At 41.7% G+C, this 27,258-nt stretch overlaps 1 protein-coding gene across 10 annotated transcripts in view; it reads right to left on the reverse strand.

Annotated features, from left to right (window-relative positions):
- KMT2C (lysine methyltransferase 2C) overlaps nucleotides 1–27,258 on the reverse strand; it is a 133,196-nt gene that overhangs the window by 4,577 nt on the left and 101,361 nt on the right. For 7 of the 10 annotated variants that reach the window (XM_081834110.1, XM_081834107.1, XM_081834106.1 and 4 more), the window contains 20 exons: nucleotides 26,946–27,250; nucleotides 24,350–26,136; nucleotides 22,199–22,310; nucleotides 21,729–21,807; nucleotides 21,219–21,282; nucleotides 20,332–20,564; nucleotides 17,005–18,690; nucleotides 14,630–14,842; nucleotides 12,002–12,166; nucleotides 10,350–10,491; nucleotides 9,764–9,911; nucleotides 9,108–9,286; nucleotides 8,864–9,000; nucleotides 7,901–8,153; nucleotides 7,299–7,438; nucleotides 5,244–5,351; nucleotides 3,252–4,371; nucleotides 2,654–2,790; nucleotides 1,853–1,995; nucleotides 1,404–1,572 (listed from right to left, as the gene is read on the reverse strand). In XM_081834110.1, coding sequence (XP_081690236.1) covers nucleotides 1,404–1,572; nucleotides 1,853–1,995; nucleotides 2,654–2,790; nucleotides 3,252–4,371; nucleotides 5,244–5,351; nucleotides 7,299–7,438; nucleotides 7,901–8,153; nucleotides 8,864–9,000; nucleotides 9,108–9,286; nucleotides 9,764–9,911; nucleotides 10,350–10,491; nucleotides 12,002–12,166; nucleotides 14,630–14,842; nucleotides 17,005–18,690; nucleotides 20,332–20,564; nucleotides 21,219–21,282; nucleotides 21,729–21,807; nucleotides 22,199–22,310; nucleotides 24,350–26,136; nucleotides 26,946–27,250 — 7,320 coding nt within the window. The remainder of the gene's footprint in view (nucleotides 1–1,403; nucleotides 1,573–1,852; nucleotides 1,996–2,653; nucleotides 2,791–3,251; nucleotides 4,372–5,243; nucleotides 5,352–7,298; nucleotides 7,439–7,900; nucleotides 8,154–8,863; nucleotides 9,001–9,107; nucleotides 9,287–9,763; nucleotides 9,912–10,349; nucleotides 10,492–12,001; nucleotides 12,167–14,629; nucleotides 14,843–17,004; nucleotides 18,691–20,331; nucleotides 20,565–21,218; nucleotides 21,283–21,728; nucleotides 21,808–22,198; nucleotides 22,311–24,349; nucleotides 26,137–26,945; nucleotides 27,251–27,258) is intronic. The other 3 variants (XM_081834102.1, XM_081834104.1, XM_081834105.1) reach the window with 3 other exon arrangements.

Here is a 27,258-nt window from a genome sequence, read left to right on the forward strand (position 1 = left end):
CTGGTGCTTTTTAGCAAACTTACAGTCAATCCTATACATGTTTACTCAGAAGTATGTCCCTCTGTGTTCAATGGAGATTATTCCCATTTAAGGGAGTAGCTCAAATCAGCAAGGAGAAAAATAACACTAACATAGCCCACCAGTACACAAGTGCTATTCAGACCTTAATGTAAATTGCATGTAGTCTTTTAGGCAAGAAACCTCACAAGTGGCTTATATGAGCCACAATAAATAAAATTAATAAAATACAGGATCACAAATATATCACATATATAAAACAGCCCTGAAAAACAGCTGCATGTCCAGCAACAGGCAAGCATAATATGATTAATATCAGCCAAAACATTTAAACAATTTCAAATCAGTGGGACCATAACTTGAAATTAATGGGCTTTGGAAGGCCTGCAGTTGGGAAGGAGCCATTGGGATGAAGTTCCACAAGTGCAGGGCTAGCACCATAAAGGCCCTATTCTTTATGCCCACCAGTCTGATTGATCTTACAGGCAGGCCTTACAGCAGGGTCTCCACAGTAGATCTCTGGGCCCCGGCAAGTATGAAGGGCTCCTTTCTCCTTTAAAGATCAACACCAGTATATTAAATTTATTGATGATAATATATTTTACCAGCCATCTGGCCCACATTGATAGACACATTTTTCACCAACGGAAATGTTCTAGCAATCTTCAAAGGCAGCCCTATATGCAATAGCAAAGTCAAAATGTCACTAGTTCATGAATAACAGAAGTCAGGTCCACTGTCTACATAATTGGGGCTCCTCTCTTGTGGAGCCAATCATCTACCAGCCAAGCAAGTTTAGCAGCAGGCCAAGATGAGCAAGGCAGACTACTCTGTCCACCCCTTTTGTGACCTAACAAACCCCAAACTCCCAAATTAACTAACACATCAACAGCAAATATGCAGATAGAAGGCCAGTAGTGGTGGTGATAGTATATTTCATAGACTGTCACATGTACAGCTTATCTGCATATTGGACAGATGTTTGTTCCCTTGAGAGCAAGATGGCTGACTTGGAGAAACTATATTTCAAGCAGCACACATTTTCCCCAAAGATATTAGAAAACCGTTTGGATTCATCATCCTCTGGAAGCAAACCATTAGTGCTGACCCTCCACCACTGTGAAGGTTACAAGAAGCCTGAAGGTCAAATGTGATCAGCTAATGATCAGATCATGACAATGAAGCCATTACTAGCTCCTCTTCCCACAGAGAATTTCCCCCTAGCCCAGTACAGAACACCAAAGTATGCTATACCACTTACATTGAGCCTGATTTTAATCTGAGCCGGACCATGGCTTCATATTGTTTTCATGGCTGATTGGAAGAGACAGTGGCAAAATTTTAAAAGACTGAATGCATTGCACAGCAAAGTTGTTGCAACTGACCTGAATACGTGAGCGTGCCAAATAGACGTTGGATTTCCATTCGGTCTTCATTTTTCGGTACTGAGAGGACTTTGAATGAACAAACTGTTTACTGTAAGGTGCATTCAGTTCTCCTGTAACTGTGCTCTGAAATGACTTTGAAGTGCTGGTGCTATTTAAGGTATGAGGCCTGCAGTAGTGGGTCATATAACAGAAGAGACAAAGAAGGAAAACTGAAGATCTCTCTGAATTTTATGACATTTAGAGGTTGTTGTTTTTTAAAAAAAACAAACTCAAAGACAGACAAACATCCAAAGCCAGCTAGCAGAGACAACAGAGCAGCTCCCCTGGCTCAGACATGCACATACACAGCCAACAACAACAGGGTTTGTAAGCAGCACACAGAAGCACAGGTATCCTACGCAGCCTATAAACCCTGGGCTGTACTATGTGAATTTAAAAGAAAATACCTTAACACAAACCTCTTGACATGGCTGCTCATTTTTGGCTCAGAGCGGGCGCAGCCTGTGGGGTTGATGGCAAGAGGAAGTTCCATGAGGGGGTTTCGGCCATACCGGAAGGTGTAATGTTCACAAGCCTCAACCCCAGGAAGCTGTAAACACACCAAGGAGTCACATGTCAGTGCAGTTGCAGAACAGCCAAAGAAATGTTCTCTGATTCAGGAATAGGTTTAGGAATTAGAATAGCACACACACAGAGAGACAACACTCAGTGAAGTGCTTTACAAAACTGCTTTCTTTTTCCTTCTTGCTTTTCTTTAAGAGCACAGATCCTCAAACCGATTGCACAAACCCAACCCTGCCTTTTCTATCCTAGCCTGCAATACTCAATAAGCCCCTGGGTGCTTTGCCCACTCACATAGTATCTACTAATGCATACTTCTACCTGCAAAACCTGCTGCCCTAAGTGTTGGAAAGAGGTGGGGTGGGCGGGCAGACAGGCAATTACAATACCCCACATCAAACCATTGTTTCCTGTTTCTAAACCTCTGAAAGTGAGCCTATAACCCTGGCCAAAAGGCCTGCTTCAGGGCTTTCCATTGACTAAATTTTAATGCTAGTTATGGCACAGCATTCTATACCAGAACCATTTCTTCCTTCAGACTCTATGACAAGTTTTCAATATGTAAGAGCCTGGACACATGCTACACGCATTGCATAAAAAAAGTGCCGTGTCTAAGACAGACAATGATTTACTACTAAAGAGTAACAAGCCCAGAACCGGCCTAGTACAGCTGCATGACCTCTTACCGATTCAGCAATCCTAGCCACTGCAGAGACAGTCAAACCAAAAAGGTCTTCACCCTTTAGATATGCAGGGAATAGCTGCAGCATTTCAGAACTCCTCCTTACTGAAGCAACAGGCTCTAGGATTTTATCCCAAACACCTGCATAGGATAAATATTACAGTGAATCACAAAATAAATGCAAGAGAAAAAATAAATCACCACAATAAATTTGTTTAAAGTCATATCTACTTTGGATGTAACACTAGGATTACTCTAAAATACTAAGGGGCAGATTGTGTTTTTAGGATTCTACTGCTCCCAAGATGAATTCTTTACATCAATATCACTTCTGCATGGAAAACCATGTATACTTTGAATACTGACTGTCCTATATGATGAACACAGCACGCACACATGGCAAAATAGTATGGAGATCATCACATATAATACTGACATGGGTACTCACCATTTGCTACAAAGAAGTCAGCTGTGCATTGACGAGTTAGCAATGCAATAGGCCTAATGGCTTCCAGTAACCAGTCAGAAATATCAAATGAACGTAAACAATGAAATGCACATCTAGCAGTTAGGCCAAAGACTTTCACACGATTCAGTGTTACCTTTAGGGGTTGAGTCCGTAAGAACCAGGTCTTCATGGCCTTGCTCAATGATCCTGATCACAAAGAGGGGAAGACCATCCTTCTCTTCAATGGAACACAGGTAGCGACACCTGCGGTTGGCATAGCGTGTGCTCCAATACAACCGGCTGGCCTCGTAACCCACAGGGTAGAGCACCTTTGAAGAATGGAAGGCCTGCATCTGGTGTGGCAGCAGCTGGCCAATGGTGTGGAAGATGAGGCTCCCCACCCGGAAGGTGTGCTCACGATCCCCCCGTTGGACTATGCTGGCAATTTGTCGGACTTCATCCCGCTGGACGTATACCCGCCTGAAGACTGCAAAATAGCTGAGTTCTTGCTCGTGAGCGCCCTTTGGTTTGTGCATAGGGCAAAGCATAGTTTTGTCTTTAAAAAACATGCATTGTGCTTTAATGGCGCAGGTAAAGTGATAAATATTGGTGCACCTCAACCTGTGACAGCCGCTGGTGGCGCCCATTTTGTGACAGAACATGCATTTCATCTGCAAGCCCCTTCGCAGGGCGAGCTCCACGTTGATTAAGGCACCAGCTTGTGTCTCATAGACCTCAGTAGACCAAAGAGCACAGTTCAAGTGGACCCAAACATCTAAGTCAAGGTTTAGAAGTCTTGCTGGTCCATCTGTTAGCCCATCGCCCTCCTCATGACAGAAACAACACTTTCGGTAGTCCTTCGGCACTGGATCAGGTTTAATGGTTGTGCCCAGCTTTTTGAGGAACTCATCTATCTCCTCATCACAAGGAGGTTTGAATGTTCCTTTAGGAATCACAATCTGTATGTTCCACTTTTTCCACTTCATTCCTTTCCATTTCTTACTTACTGGTCGACAGTCATCCAGACCATTCGGTATAGTTCTCAGACGGGGTTTTAGCTTCACTGTTACCTTAAGCTCATCTGGTTTTGGCTCGACTCTGGCTGCTTCAAAAGCAGGAGGGAAGGTGATAAGGGGCGAGGAAGGCGGAGAAATCTTTTCCTGTAGCTGAGGCAGGCAGTGCACATCTAACGTAGAGATGTTGTTGTTATACTGATGGAACACTTTGGGGGCTGCCTCCTTCAATGTAAACTGTGGCAAGGTTGGAATTGATTCCTGAGAAATAATAAAGCAATTAAATATGGAATGAAGGAAAACATGTTTGGTCAATATTATTTCAAAGTGAGATGCCTATGATGTATTATGGTAGTTATGAATGCATGAACCAGCAGCATCCTATTTTACTTGCAGAGGAAACCTTACTATCTTCCTGGTGCTGTGTCTTCCCAGGCAGTGTGGTAGACTAGTAAGACTAATAATAATAGTAAATGCTTAGAAGACATGTGCTAGGAATTTATAAACTTAAGGCTGATTTACTTGCAGGTAAGTATGCCGGCTTGATGTTTGCAATGATATACTTCTCCACTTACAAGCAAATTTATTCATGAGCAGGCACATCAGATTGCAATTTTAAGCATAAAGTTTTAACAGAACAAAGTTACCTAGGATTCCTGAATCAAAGTTAGTGAGTTATTGATACTCCAGGGAGACAACCTGAAAATGATATCATAAAACACCACCCAAGATAAGATTCTGATGGCACCAAATATTCTGAATGTATCATGGGACGTATCATGCATATGTATGTCACTGAATGATGGCTAGAATGCACTGGGAATATCTGCTGCATGTGTTACCTGCCGCTTCAAATGATGCCAGCACAGGAAAAACACTTAATAGATTGTACCCTCTATTGCAACAAAACTGAAATTTTTGGGACAGGTACTGATTTAATTTTCTAGAGTTAACTGAGATGAAAGCTACTCTTCGTTTACACTAAAGATGGATCTTGCAAACATTTTTTTTAAAAAAAAATCAGAATACAGTATTCCATCTAGCTTCAGAATTTTGAAAGAAACTGAATCACTGTATATATTTCAATTAATATTTATTGTGTATTTTATTAATGCAGCAGCACTGGGAATTACCTTGCTTTCTGAGCTTTTAGCTTGCATGGATGCTGAATAAAGAACAAAGCAGTTGTTGCTACAGAAGACAATGTCTTTCTCCATTCTTTCAGACTTCTCTCTAGAATCCTGGAAATAATAAGCCAAAGAGCGTAAACATGAACTTCAGGGAATTTCATTTTTAGTACATTTAGTAAATTAGAAAAACCAAGCTGCCCATTACTTGTAGAAACCTTTTCTTATGTTAATACAAAAACTTGGAGAACAAATCCTATTCAGAATGAACTAGGGAAAGCATTCACTTATGTTGCTAGTAATGTCAATGTGTTTATAACTTAAGACTTTGCTAATTACATAAATGTGAGTTGATGAAATACCGTATTTTTCTGTGTATAAGACACCCCCCATGAATAAGACAGCCCCCCCTTTTTTAACCCAAAATTTAAAAAATCAGTATTTGAAACATCAAACAAAACAACTTTCTTTCAAAATAAAATAAAATAATAAGGAAATTGTCCAGTAGCACCATAGAGACCAACTAAGTTTGTTCTGGGTATAAGCTTTTGTGTGCATGCACACTTCTTCATATACTTTCTTTCAGTTAGAGTGACAGGGGGAGCTTTTTTGGGGAGATCACCTTCAGACCCAGGCAAAAAGTGTGCAGGATCAAAATGAGCTGGCACGTAGAAGAGAGGGGGCCAGTCTGTTGCCGTCAAGCTCTTCGCAGCCTAAGCCACAACCTGCCCAATCCTGCTCTGCCTAGAGACTGTGGCAGCAGCAAAAGCAGCAATGTCCAGGTTCCAGAATCAGAGCTGCTGTAGCTGGGAGTAGATCCAGGGGCTTTCACATGCCAGTCACCTCTCCATGGACTAGGCAAGGTGAAGCAGGCAGGTGCCAGAACCGGAGGAGCCGCCTGCTCCCCTCCCCAAATAACAACTTCAGTGCACCACTGACGTCACCAAACTTTGGCAGAGAAGGTTGGGCCCAAGTTTTGGAAGGCAGGAGGGGCAGCAGAGCAGAGCCTTCCGCACAGGGTGACAAGGCGTCCTCTTCAGCACTGCACTAGAGGAGCTTCGACAGCAGCCTTTCTCAACCTGTGGGTCCCGAGATGTTGTTGCACTACAACTCCCATCACCCCTAGCTAGGAAGGCCAGAGCTCAGGGGTGGTGGGAATTGTAGTCCAACAACATCTGGCGACCCACAGGTTGAGAACCACTGTTCTACAGGATGCCTCATGAAGCATAGGCTCCATGCATCAGGCTCACTCCCGGCAGAGGGGGAAAGAGTGACTTTGAGCATGAGCAAAGTGCCATTCTTTTTCCGCCATGTCACCTGACAGCAGCCAAGCTTCTCTCTCCTCCCCACATTCTGTTTATAAGACAACCCCCAAATTTTGACTGAAAAAAACCAGGTAAAAACATCGTCTTATACACAGAAAAATACAGTATATTTGTTTCTTGATGTAAAAAATAGTTCACACTGCACCTCAGAATGTTAATTTAAGACACACATCCCTTTCACTATGCACTATTTGTAACAAGAAATGCTGGCATGTTGGCTTGTAGTTACATGCCAAATCTACCATTATTTTACATATGATTTTGATTCTACGAAACTACTTGGTAGCGAGAATAGTTTCAAGGAAAGATAAATTGGCTGGTGGTGCTAGTATGGAGGCATGCAGACTTCTGAAATTTCTACTTTGAAGCACTCTGGTATTTATTCACAGGCTAGAGAATCCCTAGGGATCTTTATTTTTATAGAACTGTTGAAACAGCAGAAATAAAATGAGAGCAAGATTTTTTAAAATTATGAACTCTCTTCTCCTGCAACTGATAAAACCTTATTACTCTGGAATGGCTTTTTGAGTTATTTCTAACTTGCCAGAGACCATTTGTTAATGAAAGAGAAATCTCTACTGAATTCTACCAACCTCCAAAATGCAGAACAGTAATAATTAAATAGTTGTACAATGTCAAGTATATGAACTGTAGGAATCAACCTGACCCCCTCTTTTTGTAGTTTAACCTTATAAAGCAAAAAACAATAATAGACAAACGAGTATCACAGTAGTACCTGTTTCAGGAAAGGTAGATCACTGAAGGATTTCCGTACTCCACTGCCCAGAACTACGACTTTACAATGAGAGCACCACTGTGACCTCAACCCTGAACCATCTGCAACATGTGGACTGTGTGCCTTATAGCCTGCCAAGACTTAACAAGAACACCAACAAGTTACAAAGTGTCATTCTGAATAGAGCATATGCATTACTTCAGTGTAAGTATTAACATGGGCGTGCGTGTTCCTCCAAATAATTTATCCTGATTTCATTTTTAAAGCACAATTTAACTACAACTGTTGCACAGCAACACACCTTCCACCACTGCGGACCTACTTTGCCCTTCCCCTTCATACCACCCTATTCTTTTTACAGTGCTTCTATTTACACATTTTTACATTGCAGTTTAATGTGACAAAATATCTGCCGCTGGACAACGTTCCACAAGTATGGGTTTTGCCTAGTCACTCTCACCAGAACATGATTCGTACTACTGAGGAGACAGAAAAATGAAGCACAGTGTCATTTTCTCACCTTGGATTAAACTCTTCATTGCCACCTTTTCTAAAAAACAACTACAATTAACAAAACCAAAAGAAGATATATCCTTACTCACCGTTACCACTTGGGGGAAATGGCATATTATGTTGTTTGAGTCCGTAAGGCCCTGTTAGTCCAGGAGGCCCTACAGTGCCTGCCTGAGGACCGTGAAGTAACAAGTGTTGCCTGTACTCAAAGGCTACATTTGCTCTGTGAGAGTTCATAATTCCCAGAGAGGATGGGACATCTGGTGCACTGCTCACTTCATAACTGTTTGGAATTCTGACATGCAGAAGATTGGAAAATGCAGCCACCACACTGCCAATATTCTAGAGTGGGAAAGGGAAAAAGGACAAGTGCATAGCATCTTTTTTCTTCATCACATACTTAAAAGAGGACTGCACTGAAATGGAGCAGTGCATGTTTTGCAGAACAACCTCCCCCCTCCCCTGAATGCTCTCGTCCAGTTTTGGGGTGGGAGGGATGTAAAACAGGTCACAGATTTGCACACACTCCAAATGGCAGACTGAGGGCAATGCTTCCTGGGCTCACTTCTGTTCAGCTTAATGACAGTAAATTTGACTGATTGCCATATGACGAAACATCAACACACTAGCTACGTGATCCCTGATTGGCCGGGATTACATTAGTAAGAAGCCCTTGTTTTCTTTTTTTTTAAGAAGGCACCTAAGCTGCTGCTGCTGCTGCTGCTGCTGCTGTTGTTGTTGTTGTTGTTGTTGTTGTTGTTGTTGTTAAATCAAGGAAAGCAGCTGCTTCAAAGAGCATGTGATAAAACAAGGAAATTGGGAATTTGTGAACCCAGCCCTCCACAATCTAAGTAAGTGTCTTTTTCTTCGAAAAACTGTTTGTGGGAAGTATTTCGGTGCAGATTTACAATTTAAAGAAATGGCACTGAAACTAATAACCAGAGTTTACAACAACTGTTGTACTGCAACACAAATAAAATAGCCATAACGTCTGCAGGACATGGGGCACAACATTGTCACAGATACATGCAGCTCACTGGAACTTTCCTTACCTCTGCAGCTGTGGGATGTAAAGTAATTGCTATGGATACAAGGCCAGATTTTGGACCATTTTGAGAAGGACCAAGCTGAGAGCCAAAGAAGCCAGAACCAGGCTCTGTTTTGATATAATTCCTTTTTTCTTCTGAACCTTCAGTTAAAGGGAGAGATACAAAATTAAACATGCATGGAATGGAGGCACATGAACATGCCGGTGGGGAAATTAGTAGAAACATCTAGAAAATATTTTGGCAATACCTTTTCCAGTACTGGCAGGTAGAATTGGAATGATGGGGGATGGAACAGGTTCGGGCATCTCTTCCTTTACTGCTGACAGATCAGGGTATCTACTTATTTCCATGCCCATTACACTCTCGGGAGAGGAGGAAGGAACAAAGCTGTCAGGAGTGTCTCTGTCATCACAAGGATCCTGAACCCTGAGAGGGAAAATAATTGGAAATGTTTTTCACATATAGATGTGTAAAGTGGAAATGGGTATGTTTAGCCTGGTAAAGAGGAGACTGAGAGGAGATATGATAGCCATCTTCAAATATTTTAAGGACTGTCACAGGGAGGGTGGAGCAAGCTTCTTGTTTTCTCCTGCACCCATCCAATGGATCCAAAAGTTACAAGGAAAGATATTCCGACTAAACCTCAGTAAGAACGCTCTGACAGTAAGAGCTGTTTGACAGTGGAATGGACTCCCGTGGAAGGTGGAGGACTCTCCATTGTTTGAAGTTTTTAAGCAGAGGTTGGATGACCATCGGCCATGTATGATCCAATTTTACCTGAATTCAATAGGACTTACTTCTGAGTAACATGGTTATTTAGAATTTAGCAGCATCATGGAGCACCTAAGATAACAGATACCCAACACAAAGCTAAAAATAAAAATAATTAGAGAAAATATCTACCTCAGCTCTTCATGATTGTTATGAGGTGGGGTTGGAAGAGAAGCAGGAACATCCACACTTTTAGGACCCTGAGCCATGGCTCTGGCTAACAGATCATCCTGTGGTCTGAAAGGCAGCTGAAACTGCTTCGGTCCCAGAGCTTTGGTAACTGAAATGCAGCAAGAACAGAAAAAACAAATGACCCAAATATTCAGTGACCTATAAAAGGGGGCGGGGAATCAAAAAATGGATCCTAACTTCAACCTATACTTCTTTTGTTTTACATTTAATTAGACTTTCAGTCAGTAGCCGAAGTTGTGAAAATCTGCAGCATTCTCATACAAATGAAAGGATGAGGGAAGCTCATGCCCACTTTATGAGGACCAACAATATAGCTATCTATACTGGCCATGTATACATTATGTAAGCACAGAATATGCACAAAATGTTCATCAAAGTTGTTCCTATAAATTTTGCGAGAAATGATAACAAAAAGTCAAAACATTCTGCTGTAAAGTGGATTTCAAATCTGAAAAAAGTAAGTAAATGGTTTTCAGACAATCTGAAAACTGAAAATGTACACTCTGGCATACATGTGAAAACTTACCATCATGCCCTCCAAGCATTCCAGCCTTTGTAGCAAGTTCTTCAGTGGTTGCAAATCCATTTACCATTTTTTGGCAAGTCACAGGTGGAGGTGTAGGAGGGAGGGAGGCCGGAGGAGTGGGAGGGTTGCTCAAGTTATTCTGCTGCAAAAGAGGAAATAATTTAAAGTTAGCTTTCAGCAAGTTTATCTGGTATGTGATAAGTTATGTATCTTACGTACAAAAGGTCCAACAGAATGCACATAATTTTTATTTTACAGCTGCACATACATAATGCACCTGTTTATCTACCAGTCATACTGGCTTGGTTCAGATGCAACACAACACCTGGTTTGGTGCTATGAGAATGAATCTGGAAGGATAATATACTCAGAATAAGAAGTCAGTTGCTGGGTTTGGGGGTAAACCATAGCTTACTATTATATCGAAGCATTTGACCTGCAAACCAGGACTGCAAGCTTTGATCAACTTCGATTTTGCATGGCAAATGCAAGCCATAATTTGCAGGTCATGTTTGAAGTTATGCCTGAACTGAGGTGGCTGGCTTGGTTCACACATCACACTAAGCCGAACCACGGCTTAGCATAAACACATGTGTGTGGGTTCTGGACAAGAAGATTGGCTGGGGAAGAACAAAAAACCCCTCATTCTGCTGCAGCACTGCAATGAGCTAAGCCATGGCTTGGCCTTAGCCTGTCATCTGCGGCTGGGCTTGTGGTTTATCTCTCTCCAGACTAACTACAAGCAGTAAGCAAGATTTGCTCCATGGTTTATGGCTCACGGTTTGTTCAGGAAAACTTAACCATAAGCCTGGGTTTGGATGACACACTAAGTAAAACCAGGCCTTAGTTCAGTGCAGGGTAGCAGAACAACAGAAGGACCAGTGGGGAGCAAAGCAACCACAATCCCCTCTATGGGAGCCCACATGCTCATCGGTTTGTGCTAAGCTGATGCACCATAGCCAAGGAGATCCTCTCATCAGTCACCACCTATCTAAAGGCTTCCTCAAACTCGGTCCTCCAGATGTTTTGAGACTACAATTCCCATCATCCCTGACCACTGGTCCTGCTAGCTAGGGATCATGGGAGTTGTAGGCAAAAAACATCTGGAGGGCCGAGTTGGAGGAAGCCTGTGGTAGAGCATCTGCTTTACATTTCAATTTATGGCATCTTCTCTCTGGGAACGTCCCCTGTCTGAAACCCTGGAGCACCATTGCCACTCAGGGTATACAGTGCTGAGCTAGATGGACCATTGGCCTGACTCAGTTTAAGGCAACTTTCACAATTGCATCAGTTTGAAAAGATAGTTATAGAATAAAAAATATTTACAGTGTGAGTAATGGGTCACATCCAATGCCGTGGTTCCACTATGGCAGTAGACTTCCACTTGTGCATCAGAACTGCGCCCCCCCACCCCCGTGTCTGCCAGTGTGGGAGGGGAAGTCCCGTTGCAGAAGCAGAATTCTGTTTTAAATATGCCTCACCACTTTCCAGTGAGGAAGAACAATAATAAAGTTGGCAATGAGAGAACAAGAAAAACGAAATCTTTTAAAATCCAGCATGCCTCATGAAACACCATGGTATAACTACTGCTGGATCCCAATGTTTTGTTTCGTATAGAACATTTGGAGAATCTATGTAGAAAAAAAATACACCTTGTAGATTAGCTGAGAATAGTAATCTGATACCCCGTCAAGCGTTGCACTACCAAAGCTTCCCAAAAGGCGATTTCCACTATTCAGATGGCCACTGCCATAAGGAAGAAAGTGGGCAAAACTCACTCCAATTATCGGCTCCATTAGAGGCAGCAAAGAGAGTTGCTGTAGGAAAAGATGAGTAGTAATTATTTTTCACTAGCAATATGCAACAATGAAGTGTAAATTTCCACTCAATTACACTAAGATGACTGTAACCATTAGTAATAATAATAATAATAATTTATTATTTATACCCCGCCCATCTGGCTGGGCTTCCCCAGCCACTCTGGGCGGCTTCCAAAAGAATATTAAAATACATAAAACATTAAAAGCTTCCCTAAACAGGGCTGTCTTCAGATGTCTTCTAAAAGCCTGGTAGTTGTTGTTCTCTTTGACATCTGATGGGAGGGCGTTCCACAGGGCGGGTGCCACTACCGAGAAGGCCCTCTGCCTGGTTCCCTGTAACTTGGCTTCTCGCAGTGAGGGAACCGCCAGAAGGCCCTTGGTGCTGGACCTCAGTGTCTGGGTAGAACGATGGGGGTGGAGACGCTCCTTCAGATATACTGGACCAAGGCCGTTTAGGGCTTTAAAGGTCAGCACCAACACTTTGAATTGTGCTCGGAAACGTACTGGGAGCCCAAGGTTTTTTAAAAACTCATTTATTGAACACTAGCCTTGAGGTTAGTCCTTCAAGTACTTTACATAAAGGACTTCAGACAGAATCACAGAAATGTAGAGTTGGAAGGAACTCAAAGGTCACCTAGTCCAACTTTCTGCAATACAGGAATCACAGCTAAAGGAATCCCTGATAGACTGCCATCCAACCTCTATTTAAAAACCTCCAATGAAGGAGAGTCACCACCTTCCAAGGTAGTCCATTCCATGGCTGAACAGAGTTCTTCCTAATGCTTAGTCAGAATCTCTTTTCTTGTAATTTGAAAATAATAATAATAATAATAATAATAATAATAATAATAATAATAATTTATTTATACCCCACCCATCTGGCTGGGTTTCCCTAGCCACTTTGGGCGGCTCCCAACCGAATATTAAAAACACAGTACAGCATTAAACATTAAAAACTTCCCTAAACAGGGCTGCCTTCAGATGTCTTTTAAACGTAAGGCTTATTGCCTTGACATCTGATGGGATGGAAGGCACCACTACCGAGAAGGCCCTCTTCCTGGTTCCCTGTAACCTCACTTCTAGCAGTGAGGGAGCCGCCAGAAGGCCCTCGGCGCTGGACCTCAGTGTCTGGGTTGAACAATGGGGGTGGAGATGTTCCTTCAAGTATAAGGACTGAGGCCATTGAGGGCTTTAAAGGTCAGCACCAAAACTTTGAATTGTGCTTGGAAACGTACTGGGAGCCAATGCAGATCTCTCAGGAACATTATATGGTCTCGGCGGCCACTCCCAGTCACCAGCATGGCTGCCACATTCTGGACTAATTGCAGTTTCCGAGTCACCTTCAAAGGTAGCGCCACTTAGAGGGCATTGCAGTAGTCCAAGCATTGATTTGTCTCCTACCCTTCAAAGGAGAAGAAAACAAGCTTCCTTCACCTTCCCTGTGACAGCCCTTCTGATTTCTGAAAATGACTATCATATCTCCCTTTAGTCTCCTCCAAGCTAAACATACCCAACTCCTTCAACTGTTCATCATAAGGCTTGGTTCCCAGACCCTTGATAATTTTGGTTGTCCTGCACACATTCCAGATTGTCAATATCCTTCTTAAATTGTGGCGTCCAGAACTGGGGGACTGACCAAGGCAGAATAGATTGGGGCTACTACCTCCCTTGATCTAGACACTATGCTTCTGAATTGCTTTAGCTTTTTTGCTGCTGCATCACACTGCTGACTCAGGTTAAGGTATGGAATTACATCCTTTCATGCACTCTTCCCATGAGGTAAGCAGGCTTTACCAATACATTTTTGCTCACAGACTTTGCTCTCAAATAAAATAAACTAACACCATCAGGACAGTGGCTCTCCAACCGTGGAGCATTGCAACTGTGTCCCAACCCTCTATTAATAATAAATGAACAACAAACACATTGTTTTAAAAGCTTATTGCGTAAAATAAAATAAAAAAGATGTTTTCATGATGATTTGGAAAGTTGCAGTAGTTCTGCCTCTTCTGTCTCACCTCCAAGCCTTATTATTTTTACCTACCTTCCAACAGACACTTTCTTCGTCTTTTATGCATTAGCCCTATGCCTTTACCAAGTGTCTTTCACTTTCCCATTTTTCAGTCTCCTTGCTTTCTTCTCCATGATCCTGGCTGCATTCTTTCATCAACACTCCCTAAGCAATCCCTAAAACACTGACATTATGTTGCAGGGGGCAACAAGTCAAATATGTCAACACCATCATGCATCACAATAAATCTAGATGTGGATTGTAGGCAAATATTAAGTGCACTTAAAAATGTAAATACGTGTATTTCTAGATTATCAACTACTGTGAATAAACAAGCATACTAAAAAAACCCTAAACATTATGGTGCTGGATGTGACCACCTTGCTCAGTATAGTCAGTGACATAATATATCTTCAGTCTTTTAAGTTCTTTACCCCTTCAGTGCTCACCTGTTTTAACTGCATAAATGTTTCAGTGTTAGGATAAATAGCATGCTTTTCCTCTTCCTCTTTTTTCCTCTTCTTAGATCGAGGTGCTGCCTTCTCACCCGCCCTCTGAGTTCGTTTATTTCGTTGTTTTTTCATTTCATGTCCTAAATCTGCTCTCTGAAGCTGGCTGTTACCACATCCAAATGTACCCTGCAATGGATTCCCTAATGATTGCTTATGGGGGGCGGGAGGGAAATGATAAAGATATATCAGTTCAAATCACTTAGTTGAACATTTTGTTTTGTATTTGTAAAAAGCAACATATAATGCTACTATACATTTGGCATTACTTTATTAGTTTATTATTTATAACAAGCAAGACACCCACCAAATGGTAAGAACACGACTATGAAAATGAGCATGGAGGCAAGTGAATCTTTCCTCCCCTGTTCCAAGGAGGTTTTGCCAATCCGTGTCTCTAAAATCCCAAGCTTTCACCATATCTTTAAAACTGTTTGCTACTTCACCTGCCCCTTTCCCTTATGATTTGTCACCTCAGCTACTCCCTTTAAACACTGCCTTCCTTCCTCATTTCCTGGGCCCCAAGCTGATATTGCTACACCTTTCATTACTTTAGCTCCTGCTTACTCTAAAGTGACTTTCCAAACCACCTGCTTTTTTCTGCCTCCATATATCTTTGCTATCTCCTCAGCACTCTATAATCAGGCACCCAGCCTGCTTCCCTTCAGCCTTCAAGAAGGGGTCTGATATGAGGAAAGGGAGGGGACTGGTCTATTGGATGCCAATGTCGCACAATCACTTAAATCTGCATACTCATATAGCCTTGCTGTAGCTCTGCTTACAGTAGTTCCTAGTAGGAATACTGGTGGGTGTGTTTGTCCCAGGTGCAAGGTTACAGGCTCCTGAAACATAGCTTATCAATTCCAGATCTCCCTTTCCTTTTGGCAATACCCATCCTACCCTGGATCTTAAAAAAGCAGTACTGAAGGAGAAGGTGGACAGAGACTCACAAATGTTGCAGATATTTTTCTTCCTATTTTATGTATAGGTTTGAATGTTTTTTTGTTACTGCCTAAATTTAAATGATAAATATATGGAAAACATGCAGAAATCATAACTCTTTGAGGTACAGACACCCTCCTCACTTTTAGAAAAAGCTAAACAACAATAAAAAAGAAAGCACTAAAATTACCAGTGACATTAATGATTTTAGGAGGGTGAAGAGAAACAGAAGTATAATTGCACCCATGCTAGAGAAATGCCACCCTTTCTATGTGATTCCTTCCTGCCCTAGTATTTTTGTTAACATGTTGTTTTGCTTAACAATGTCCAGAGTCTCTTGACAGGCTGCAATAATGACAAAGCATACACACCTAATGAAATCAGAACTCCAGCATTCTACAGTAATATTTCACAGACACAAATAAGCTCTCTGATCTTAGATTCCAATAATGTCAAACCAAGAATCACTGTCATTAAAAATTATAGCTTTTAAGTTTGAATACAAAAGCCATTTTAAAATTATCAGTATAATTTATTTACACACAAAAACAGAGTGCTAATGGCAGCAAAACCTTCCAAGCACTGATTTTATCCAGTTTTTAAGAATATTGCGCAATTATCAGTTCACAACAGCAGGTTTCCCTCTGGGAGGCACAAGAGTTTATGAATGTACAAGAGTGACTCCCTAGAAGATATGTTAGCTATGAATTACTAAATTGGCTGACAAAATATATTATTCAGTGTTCAGCATGACTATAGTTATTCTTTCTAAGGTGCAGAATATCTTCATCAATGAATATCACTAGTTTATTACTGTGCTCAAACTAACTTATTTTGAGTAAGTGTGTGACTCAAGTGCTAAAAAAAAACCTTAAAATCAAAAATACAAGAACTTTTGCCGTTCCTTATCTAATTTGAACAAATGGCTGCTTTATGATAGTATCTGTTCAGGGACCATAATTCAGCACGTCAAAGGAAAACTGAGGTTTATAATTTTCCATACAATCTTAAGCTTCTCCTCACATCTAAACTGGATATTCACTAAAACAGTTGCTTGTGAGTAGCTCTGTATATTTGTCACGTGTAAAGGCTGGGATGCTGCAACTATGTATTCAAATGCTGTGGAGTTTGCCTTTGAATCATGCTTCTCCATTTCCTGCTTTACTTGATGACCTCTAGAGGGGGTGAAAGCCCATATACAGAACATCGTGAAGGAGGAACATGTTCAATCAGCACTGCCTTTGTTTTTTTTTAAGGGCATATCCTTAGCGGCTGGGCTATTTTAAATTTACAATAAATTTACAATAAATACACAATGCTGCATCATTTCCAATACCCTCTAAGTTTGGGTGTTAATAATAAAAATTGGTTACCATGCTGCCTTCCATCGGATCCCGTTTCCCCACGAATTTGCTCTCCTTAGCACTCTCTTCTGACTGTAAGCTGCTTTCTGCTTTCTGCTTGAAAAGAGAGGCGGATTTTTTGTTCTTAAGCAAGTGTTTGAGGAGTTCATTCCCTGATTCCCCTTTTGCTGCTGGAAGGCTGTCAGGTTGTGCCTGAATTTGCAAAGAAGGGGAAGGCTGCACAGTAGCTTTCTCCTCTTCCACTTTAATGCCATTTTCATTCTCCATCTTAGGCTCAGCCTCACTAGGGCATTGATCAGTGCTTGTCTTTTCCTGATTAATTTCCTGAATGCTCATAGAAGCCTCTGTCTTGTCCTTGTCTGTCTCCTGGTTCATGCCTGGCTGCTCAGGCAATATGTTTTGTGGCAAATCATTACTGGAGAGCTGACTTTTCAATTCTAAGGAAGACTGACTCTCTGCAGCATCTGGAGGTGATGAGCCTGGCAGCTCCTCTGCCTCCGATTCTCCTGGATGCCGTGGAAGTTCACCAGGCGTGCCAACTGTTGGGGTGGAGACAGCATCTGAAACAACTGGCGTTGGGGGTGCAGTTATATCTGAATGTGGGGTTGATGGGGTATTTACTGACTCGGCATCGTCCTCTTTCTTCTTCTTTCTGGTTCTTTTCTTTTTGCCCTTCTCCTCTGGAATGATATCAGAATACAACTGGATGAGAGACTGACTTGTTCCAGGAAAGTTTGTTCCATGGGGCATGGCGTCCTGACCACAGGGGGGACCACTGCCAGTTCCAGGAGAAACTCCAGGCAGACCAGTGGCAAACTGAGGCCGAACCTGGTACTGTGAAAAGCTTCCACGCGGCTGCTTCACAGAATGGAAAGGGGGACTTCCGTCTGGAAGTGGGGGAGGATCGGGTACAAAGGAGGAAGATCCCACTGGCTGCCGCTCACTACACTGCGGAAAGCTGGAAGGAGGTGGGGAGTTTAGAGGTCCTTGCTGCATAATGGGTCCCATCTGCTGCTGTTGATGCTGTGGAGATTGCTGAAGAGGCCGCGAAGGCCGCATGAAATCACAAGGTAGGTCTGAATTGAAGAACGGTATTTGAGGCAAAGAAGTTCTGGCATTTAATTCCGAGCCCATTGTACTGTGCTGTTCCATTTCCATTTTCTGCTGCAGAGCTCTCTGCCGATCCACCTCCTGCATAAGCTGAATTCGTTGCCTTTCCTGCTGCTCTCGCAAACGCTCCTTTCGCTCACGCTCTTGAAAGCTTTCACTAAATGGGTTGTTGTCATCGAACTCTACACGTGGTGGTGGCCCTGACTGCACATTTGAGTTAGGAGCTGACACAGAAGTGGGAGTAACAGGATTCACCGGCAACTGTGCCATTGGTGGCTGCATCCTTGGTACATTGTGTGGGATGTGTGCTGAAGCAGCACTGGGCGGTGGTTGCCATCCAGGCAAACTTGGCATTCTGGGTGGATTGGGTTGTCCAGGAACAACTATGGCATGCTGTTGATGCTGAAGCTGTTGAGATACCATTGGGAAACTCTGCTGACCCACTGCTGGTGGAGATCCTCCTGTGACCATTGCAGGCTGAGCAGGCAAACCTGGCATCATTGCATGGGGTCCCATTCCACATTGTTGCTGTTTAATCCGATATTCTTCAATGAGTTCTGCATGCTCTTTCTGTTGCTTTCGTATCTACAATGTAAGCATGTTATTAAGTGATGTCCCATAAAAGTACATTTTCTGTTTCTTAAGCTGGAGACTTCTGTGAGAAAACAAACCTTAATACATATAAGTAATGGAAAAATATTTAAGAAAATACTGGGCACAACATTTTACAAACTTTCTTGAATATTTTTTTTTTTAAATTAGTTCACTGATATTCATTTCTGTGATATATAAATTCACCCCTTTCCCTTATATTGTCTACATTTGAGCTGCAAAGAAAAGAACGACTGGTGCACCTGAAGGGTAGATTTCTTTCAGCTTAGCAGGGCTGGTATGTTGGGTTATGGCTCTACCTAACATACCATCCCTGCTAGCTGAAGGAAAACAGAACAACTGACCCACCTGAAGTGTAGATTTCCTGTGGCTTAGCAGGGATGGTATGTTAGGTGGAGCCGTCACCCAGCATACAAGCCCTGCTAGCCAAGAGGAAATATAGATTAATATGCTTTTCTCTATACCCATGTATTCACCTTTGCCTACTCTCAACTGAGGCTAACACTTCATGCCTGTGATAAAGTGAACTCTAGTCCATGAAACCTTATGCCACAATAAATTCGATTGACTCTGTTAATTTGGTATGTATTATACTATATTACATTAATGTAGCTCCACTCCCCCTGCCCCCAGCTCATGGGCACCTAGAAAATCTGGGTCCCAAAATGAGTAGGAGTCTCCACAAGTAAAGGAGGCTTCACTGCTAAAGATAGTTACCCTTGAACATGTGGAGGGCAATGGAGATGGGGACAGAGTTATTGTGTTTATTCATGCTCTCCCTACTATGTGTGGTTATTTAAGCCCCATTATGAACACCTAAAGTGGGTTCAAGAAAACCCCTGAACTGCAGACCTGACTCTTCAGAAAGAGTGCAACTCCATTCATAGCCAGTTAAAAACCAGCATCCGGATCAATGTACCATCTTAGCTGGATTATGTTTCAGCTTGTTTGCCATTCCAGAACTGCCTGCAGACACCTGTTCAGGATTTCTACCACCTCCCTGGTAGTAAATGGGAAAGCAAGGTAAAGCTGTGTGCTATGCTTTTCTCTATACCCATGTATTCATATTTACCTATTTACACTCATTCCAAACCTCTGGATAACCTCTCTCACTGACTCCATGTGAATGTTAAAAGCACAGGGAAACAAAAGTCTTTCAGCAGCATCTGCTAGATCCGCCTCTCCAGAAAAGGCCCAATCCACCATATCTTCAAGTTCATTCCAGAGCGGCTATCCAGAAGAGTACTATAGATGATGGTATCAAATGTTGCTGAGAGGTCCAGGAGAAACAACATGGTTGCATTTGTTCTGTCTGCTCTGTGGCACAGGCAAGGCACCTGGGCAGCCAAGACCATTTTTGTCCCCAAATCAAGTCCAAGGTTAGACTAGACCAGGTTTAAATTTTGGGAATACCACAACCTGCTCTAACCTGTTCAAAAATGATAGCTTTGACAGGGGACAATAATTCAGGAGTATGTGAAAATATAAAAATACTTATGTGGCTCTGAATCTTATATTTTTGTTTCTTTATAAAAAATTGCTACCACCTTTTCTGCCAGTTTTAAAATTGTTGCTATTGGAACACTTGCAATTTAGTTATTGATAAACTGTCACCTGTTCAAGTTGTTTTTGAACCATACTCTGCTGCTCAGTAACATGCTTGAGCTGCTCCGCATCTTCCTCTGGGAATTCTCGACCAGCTTTCTTTGCAGTGCGCTGTTTAGCAGATAGTGCCTTTTTTGATTTTCTGTGTGCTCCAATTTGTTCTTCAAGGAATTTCTGCTGCATCTGAAGAAGCTGCTGTGTTTCTTGTAGCCATTCTTCATATTGCTTTCTGTGTGAATCATCTAAGGATAAAACACAACAAATCAATTTTCTTACCATGGGTTTTGCAAACTTTCACAAATCTCATTTTCAAACTGATTTCAAAAAGAAGGGATTTTCTTTCATATCACCCCCCACACCAAGTATTAACACCTTTCTCTTTTCGTAATAGAGAAAAAAATAAATTATTATGAATAAAATAAGAAAAGAGGATGTAAAGCATCAACAAAATCTGGAGCATGCAAGTATGCATTAACATCCTGCAAGGCAGAATTTAAGGCCAATCTTTTCTTACCCTAACCAAGAAATCAAGTGCTACCCCTTTGAAACTGACAATGGGGCTACAAAATCTTTTCCCCCCTTTTAAAAAATAGGTTTATATAAAATACATATGAAAAGGTTAGTCATTATTACCCTAATATTATTATCATCTAAGCAATGCTAGTATTTCTGAGATGTTTCTGCAACTGGTTTTTCCACTTTTTATAAGTTCGATAGTTGTCACATTTCAAAAGCTTACTATGCACTGGCTCAGAATATTTCAGTTAATTGTGTCATAATTCAATTATTATCTTTGAAAAGGCTTGTAAATAAGCTGTGTGTATTCTGAAATATAATATATGCCCATGGAGTTGGCTTCAAAGTCTAATATCAGTTTATGAGAGTTCTATACTTACTTACAAAACCAGGACCAAAATTTGGAGGGTTGGGCCTAGACATCTGCGGTGTCAGGTTTCCATCCTTGAAAGTGGGGGGGGGGGGGAAACAGAGTGTGTTAAACAAAATTCTGTTTTACAGTTGCTCTGAAGCTGTGAGGAATGGGAATCTGTGCTACATTCAACACGTGGCCAAGAGGCTGCTGCTACTGGGTTTGGGTTATAGGTTGTGGCATACTTATGGACCCAGTCCAGAAAACATCCTGATTCCCTTGTGGGATGATGAGCTCCTCTGACAAAGAGACGATCCTTGCAATAAGGCGTAACAGTGCAACTCACCTGCTCATCTCAGGTAAGGACAACAATTCAAATGTCTAGGATTTCAATCCAGAGACTTACTCAACTCATGAAAACATTAGTGGCTGTGGATGCAGGTTTGTCTGAATACTCTATCCATTATAGCACATCAGCTTTTAGACCACAATTCCACTTACGAAAATCTGCTTTACTTCAAATTTCAGGACACGTTACCTGTGTGATTGCTTGCTGAACAAGATTCTGGCTTTCACCACTTGGTACTCCTGGCACTGCTTGACCCATAAAGGCAAATCTAGTAATGGGTAAATAAAATCACATTTTGGATTTGTTTTTACAGCTAAAATTAATGAAGTGTTAATAATATGAGATTTTGATATAAACTAATCTCAGAAGGGAAACAGTGTGCTCCTGGGCATGCACAGTCTGCTGCTTCACCTTCCCAGTCCCTGCCCTTTTCTGCATACCACAGAGTTATTGCTATGTGCAGAGGAATACAGCTGTTTGTGTGTATGACATGAATAACATAATAGGAAATTAATGATTAATGGTAAAATTAACACTAAAATTTACTTTGCTAATCTCCCAAGGAAGGTAACAGCTATCAGAATAACCTGAAATTTCAGTGAGCAGAAACTCATGCTGATATCTAAGAGAAGCTAAAATAGTCACAAATCTTTGCCTACCTGTTCATGACCATTTGTGGCATGCCCATATTGTTCTGTGCCATTACTTTATTGATCCCTTTCAGAGCCACCATTTTCGCTTTCATTATAGGGTCAGTGATTGCATCAAAATCTATGAAACCAAAATTTAAGAAGAATAAGTATTTATTATATAAAATAGCCAGTGTGGATAAGCATATCATTTGTTCACCATTGCTAACCTGTTGAGGCTCATTTTTAAGTTTCATAATTATGACAGAAAAACTTGGTCCAGTGGTGTTTTAATTATTTTTAAAGGCAATTTACTGTGGTTACTATAGATCTTTTAGAAATTCACACTTAATAATTGGTTCAAACTACAGTGGTGCCCCACAAGACGAACGCCTCGCAAGACGGAAAACCCGCTAGATGAAAGGGTTTTCCGTTTTGGAGGCGGTTCGCAAAACGAATTTCCCTATGGGCTTGCTTCGCAAGACGAAATGTCTTGTGAGTTCCTGCGGGTTCCCCCCCTTTCCCCCCCTTTTCCTAAGCCACTAAACCGCTTATCAGCTGATCCGCTAAAAGCCACTAAACCGCTAATAGCGCTAAGCCGCTGTCAATGGGCTTACTTCGCAAGACAAAAAAACCGCTATACGAAGAGCCTCACGGAACGGATTAATTTTGTCTTGCGAGGCACCACTGTATATTAAGACAGGGTGACTCTAATAGATGGATGCTAGAGTGCTGATGGGCATCATAGAGAATGTTTTAGACAGAAGCAGTTCTCTTAGGTGCCATTTTCCTTCTTTATACCAGCTCTGAGCTAGTGCCAGCAGCATAATACCTTGTTTGCAAGAGAAGTAACCATATTGCTGGAACAGATAGGTAGCCGTGTTGGTCTGCCATAGTCAAAACAAAACAAATTCCTTCCAGTAGCACCTTAAAGACCAACTAAGTCAGTTCTTGGTATGAGCTTTCGTGTGCATGCACACTTCTTCAGATACACAGTATCTGAAGAATATTGCTGGAGGGAGAGAGGGAGGGATGCCTGGTAATGGACTGTGTAGATTGCTTACACCCACCCTTGTTTTTGTTTTGAGGTTTTTACTCTACCTGTCGCCTTCATGACAGAGTCTTTCATCAAGGATTTCCTTTTACTGGCTTGCTTCAACTGAGTAAGCTCACAATTTATACAAATTTCAATAAATTGAAGTGAGAGCTGGAGCAGTGATCTCTCCCTAAATGACTTGCTAACATGACATTCTTGGCCTTATGAGAATAGCAAAGGTAAGTTTTTGCCATTCTCACACCTGCAGAGCATGTTATACCATGCTCTGAATCCAAAACAAAGAATATACAATGACAATAAGAATATTAACATATTAACTGGAGTTTGGAAACAGAATATACCACTGGGGAATGTGGTTATAAGGAGTGGCAGAGTAACTGATCTGCACCTGCTTGCCCAATCCACTTGAACAGAAACAAACACACACACACACACACACACACACTTGAATGCGTATGCAAATAAAGAACATAAACAGAGTTTGGCAGAATGAAGAAACATATTTGCTCTTCCCCTTGTGGAAGACACTTTATATGCTGCACCTTGTCCCAAATTATTCCCTTCGCCTTTACTTCTCACTCTAATTCCCACTCATATTCCTCCTTCCTAAACTAGGAGGGCCAGTAAAAATGGACTGGCAGCCCCCCACCCCCAAAATTCAATTGAAGTTGACAGCATTGTTTCAAGCTAGGCACCAGATGAATATTTCAGCTTCTATAATCCACACTTTCAGCTGCTCAGCAAGCTATGTCTATTGGATTCCGAATACACACTTTCCCTGCAGGAACAGAAAACCTCTCGGACCTATTCCAATTTCTATTTTCTTTTTTTCTACATACAGATTAAACAAATTAGAAAACACAATAGAGATAATAAATTTTATCAAATGGTGGACATTCCGAGTATTCATGCCGTACTTTACCATGTGTAAGACTAGGTTTTTTTATGTTAAAATAAAGTTTAAAAATTGGGGTCATGTTATACATGGATAGTGCTGAGTGTATTTTCTTAATTTTGAGTCGCCCAAAATACACGGGGGATGTGTGTTATACACAGAAAAATACGGTATATGGTTGTTGGTTTCTATCGCACTTAGCATTATCAAAGAAAAAACAAAGACATACCAATGTTGGGGAAAAATGGCTCTGAGCGCTGGCGAATCATGGCTTGCATCTGTCGCTGCTGCTGCTGCTCTTGCCTTTCTTGATCCAAAAGATCTTGCAGCAGAAGAGGCTGTTCTTCTAGCAGAAGAGGCCTCTCTCGATTTTGCTGCTGGGCTAATGTTTGTGGAATCATCATCGGCTGTGGCCCAGGCATACCACTGGGGCCGGGTCGATTTACAGCAGGCACAGTTTGATTACCAGGCTGCACCGCCCCAAAGCTATTAGCTGTCTGGCCAGGAATAAAGGCTGGATTTACCGCTGTCCCTTGTGAGAAGTTATGGCTTATTTGTGGAACCATGTTCACATTAGGTACAGTATTTTCCATGGTTTGACCAGCAGATGTCATTAAAGTTTGTGGCATACTTGAAACAGGGTTGATTTGTGCTGCTGGCTGTGGATTAGGCGGAGAGCCCAGAGGCCCGACATCAGGGTTTTCTGAATTCTCATTAGCTAACAAACTTGTAAGAACAGGAGTGGATCCAGAGATATTGCAAGAACCTTGAGCTGATGTTGGAGCAGGGCCCGGAACAGTATCTGGGCTGGGCACAGTGATTTCCTCATTCATATTTGTTTTGCCAGGTAATTCCACATTACGGGGCATCACAGATGTTGCCTCTCCATCATGTAACTCTGTTTCAGTCATAAACTGAGCGCCGGAGGATGCCACACTTACATCTCTTTTTTCACTTTCAGATTTAGTTTCTTCTAACGTGTTTGGAGACATAACTTCTGTTTTAATTTCACTGACTTCAGCAGTTTTTTTCTGAGGAGACGACGCTGCAGGAGTGGCAGCTTTCTCATCCTGATGCTTTTGCTGAGTATCTTCTGCTTTGCCTTGTATTTCATCTATGGGGACATTAAGATCTAGCTCCTCACTAAACATACCTTTTTTGTCACCCAAATCGTGGTCTGGATCAGTGTAGGCAATTATGTCAAATTCACCTGATCTTAGGAGGTAATCAAGGTGGCGATCATTTGTTTCAAGATTATCTAATGTGTCCAGTTCATCTCCTTTGCCATCTTCTGGGTCTAGATTTAGATTTTCAAGGTCCTCGTCAACTAAATCTTTAACCTCAACACCCTCAAGGTCCTTGACATCTAAATCTTTTACAGAGGAGTCATCAGGATCAAGCTTTTCTTCTAATCCATCAGTGGGTTGGTTGGGAATCTGTAAGTCACTTGCTGCCTCAGTAGGTGTTGTTGTTGGCAAAGAACCTCCTGAAAAAGCATCATTAACTGGTGGATGACCTAAAGAACACATGACTAATACAGGTGGGTGGTTGGGATTCACTATAGCTTGCTGACCTGGCGGTAAATGCTCCAAACCCGTTGCCACATGCAATGGATTGTTTAGGCTTTGAGAATTACGTCTTGTGGGCTCTAGGTGTCTTGGGCCTTGACAGTCCTGTCTAGGTACAAATCCTGTATGTTGTTGATGCTGGGGGACTGTATTTGTAACAGCTGACGAGGAATTAAAAGGGAGTCTTGGCCTGCCTTCGGGTGCTCTGTGACAGAGCTCAATAAATGCCTGCCCCATGATGTTGTGCTGTTGAACCTGAATACCTTGTGGTGGGAAATGCTGTGAGAGTCCAATAGGGTTGCCCATTTGTGGCTTGTTAGGGAGTCTAGGCATGTCAATTGATCTTCTGAGTTGTGGTGGAACTCCAGCACGTTGCATTTGCTGGGGAGGCCCAAGGAAACGTTCTTGACATGGTGGAGGACCATGACCACCTCCAGAAAAACCAAATCTGGGGGGAAAAATATTTGGTTGACTTGGATTGCACATTGTAGAAAGTTTACACAACAAATCAATTTTGTGGGATATTATATCTTTTGAATAAATTGAAGTGACACCTTTGCCAGCCTATTTACATTATGACTGGCTGTTACTGAAACAAATTATTGGACTAGATGTTCATTACATCTAAAGTAGCAATACATTGCTTATCTTCATATTTTGATGAAATCCAGAGTAGGTGTCAAAAGAGAGTGGACTGGTTTAAATTAAGGCAATTTACATAACTACTGAAATAATGAAGAAAAACAAGTGAAAAAAATCAAGTTTCAGGCTAATCCATGTATTATCTGGGCTAAACAACATTTACTGCAATAAGGAAATACAAGTTTGCAATATATTATTTATAGTCTGCCCTTAAACCTATAGTCTCAATAGAGCCTCATTACTGCCCGGAACATACCTTTGTTCTGTCATATATTTTGCACTAAAGAATTTAAACCTACTTGTAGAACAATTTTGAAATTAAGGATACTAAACAAGATCACTTACTTGAAGAGGTTACATATTTTTGCCCCTGCTTCAGTGTTTTTCACAGAAAAGCAAATGTTCAGCAGGTTCGATAAAAGGGTCATGAATTCAATTTAAAGTGATTGAGTGTAGCCTTTAATGTATGTGCAGCATTACATTCAGATATAATTTTAAACCGGAACATTTTTAAAGGGTCACTTAATATAAGCAACACTTAAAACATATAGATAAAGAACCCTCAAATTTATTAAATGACGACATATTTTATGATGAAGTAATCAAGAAGTATACCTAATTCCATGAGGTCTCATTGCTATTCCACCCATATCTCCTGGAAATTGGGGTCTATTAAACTGCCCATCGATGGGAAATCCTGTGAACCTCAGTCCGCTGGGAGGGACAATGGCTGACCTAATATTCCCAGGATACGGAGGAGGAGGTCTGTTAAAAATCTGGTTCAGATTTTCTTGCTGCTGCCATGGTTGAGTAGATCCTGCATGAGGTGCTGTGGTAGGCTCTTGTGGCATTTTCTCTTGACGGATTGCATTCTTCTTTTGTTGCTGCTGCTGCAGAATAATCTCACGTAATTTCTGGCGCTGACAGG

The sequence above is a fragment of the Podarcis erhardii genome (genome assembly GCF_964252035.2).
Source record: "Podarcis erhardii genome assembly, chromosome: 12".
Lineage (NCBI taxonomy): Eukaryota > Metazoa > Chordata > Lepidosauria > Squamata > Lacertidae > Podarcis > Podarcis erhardii.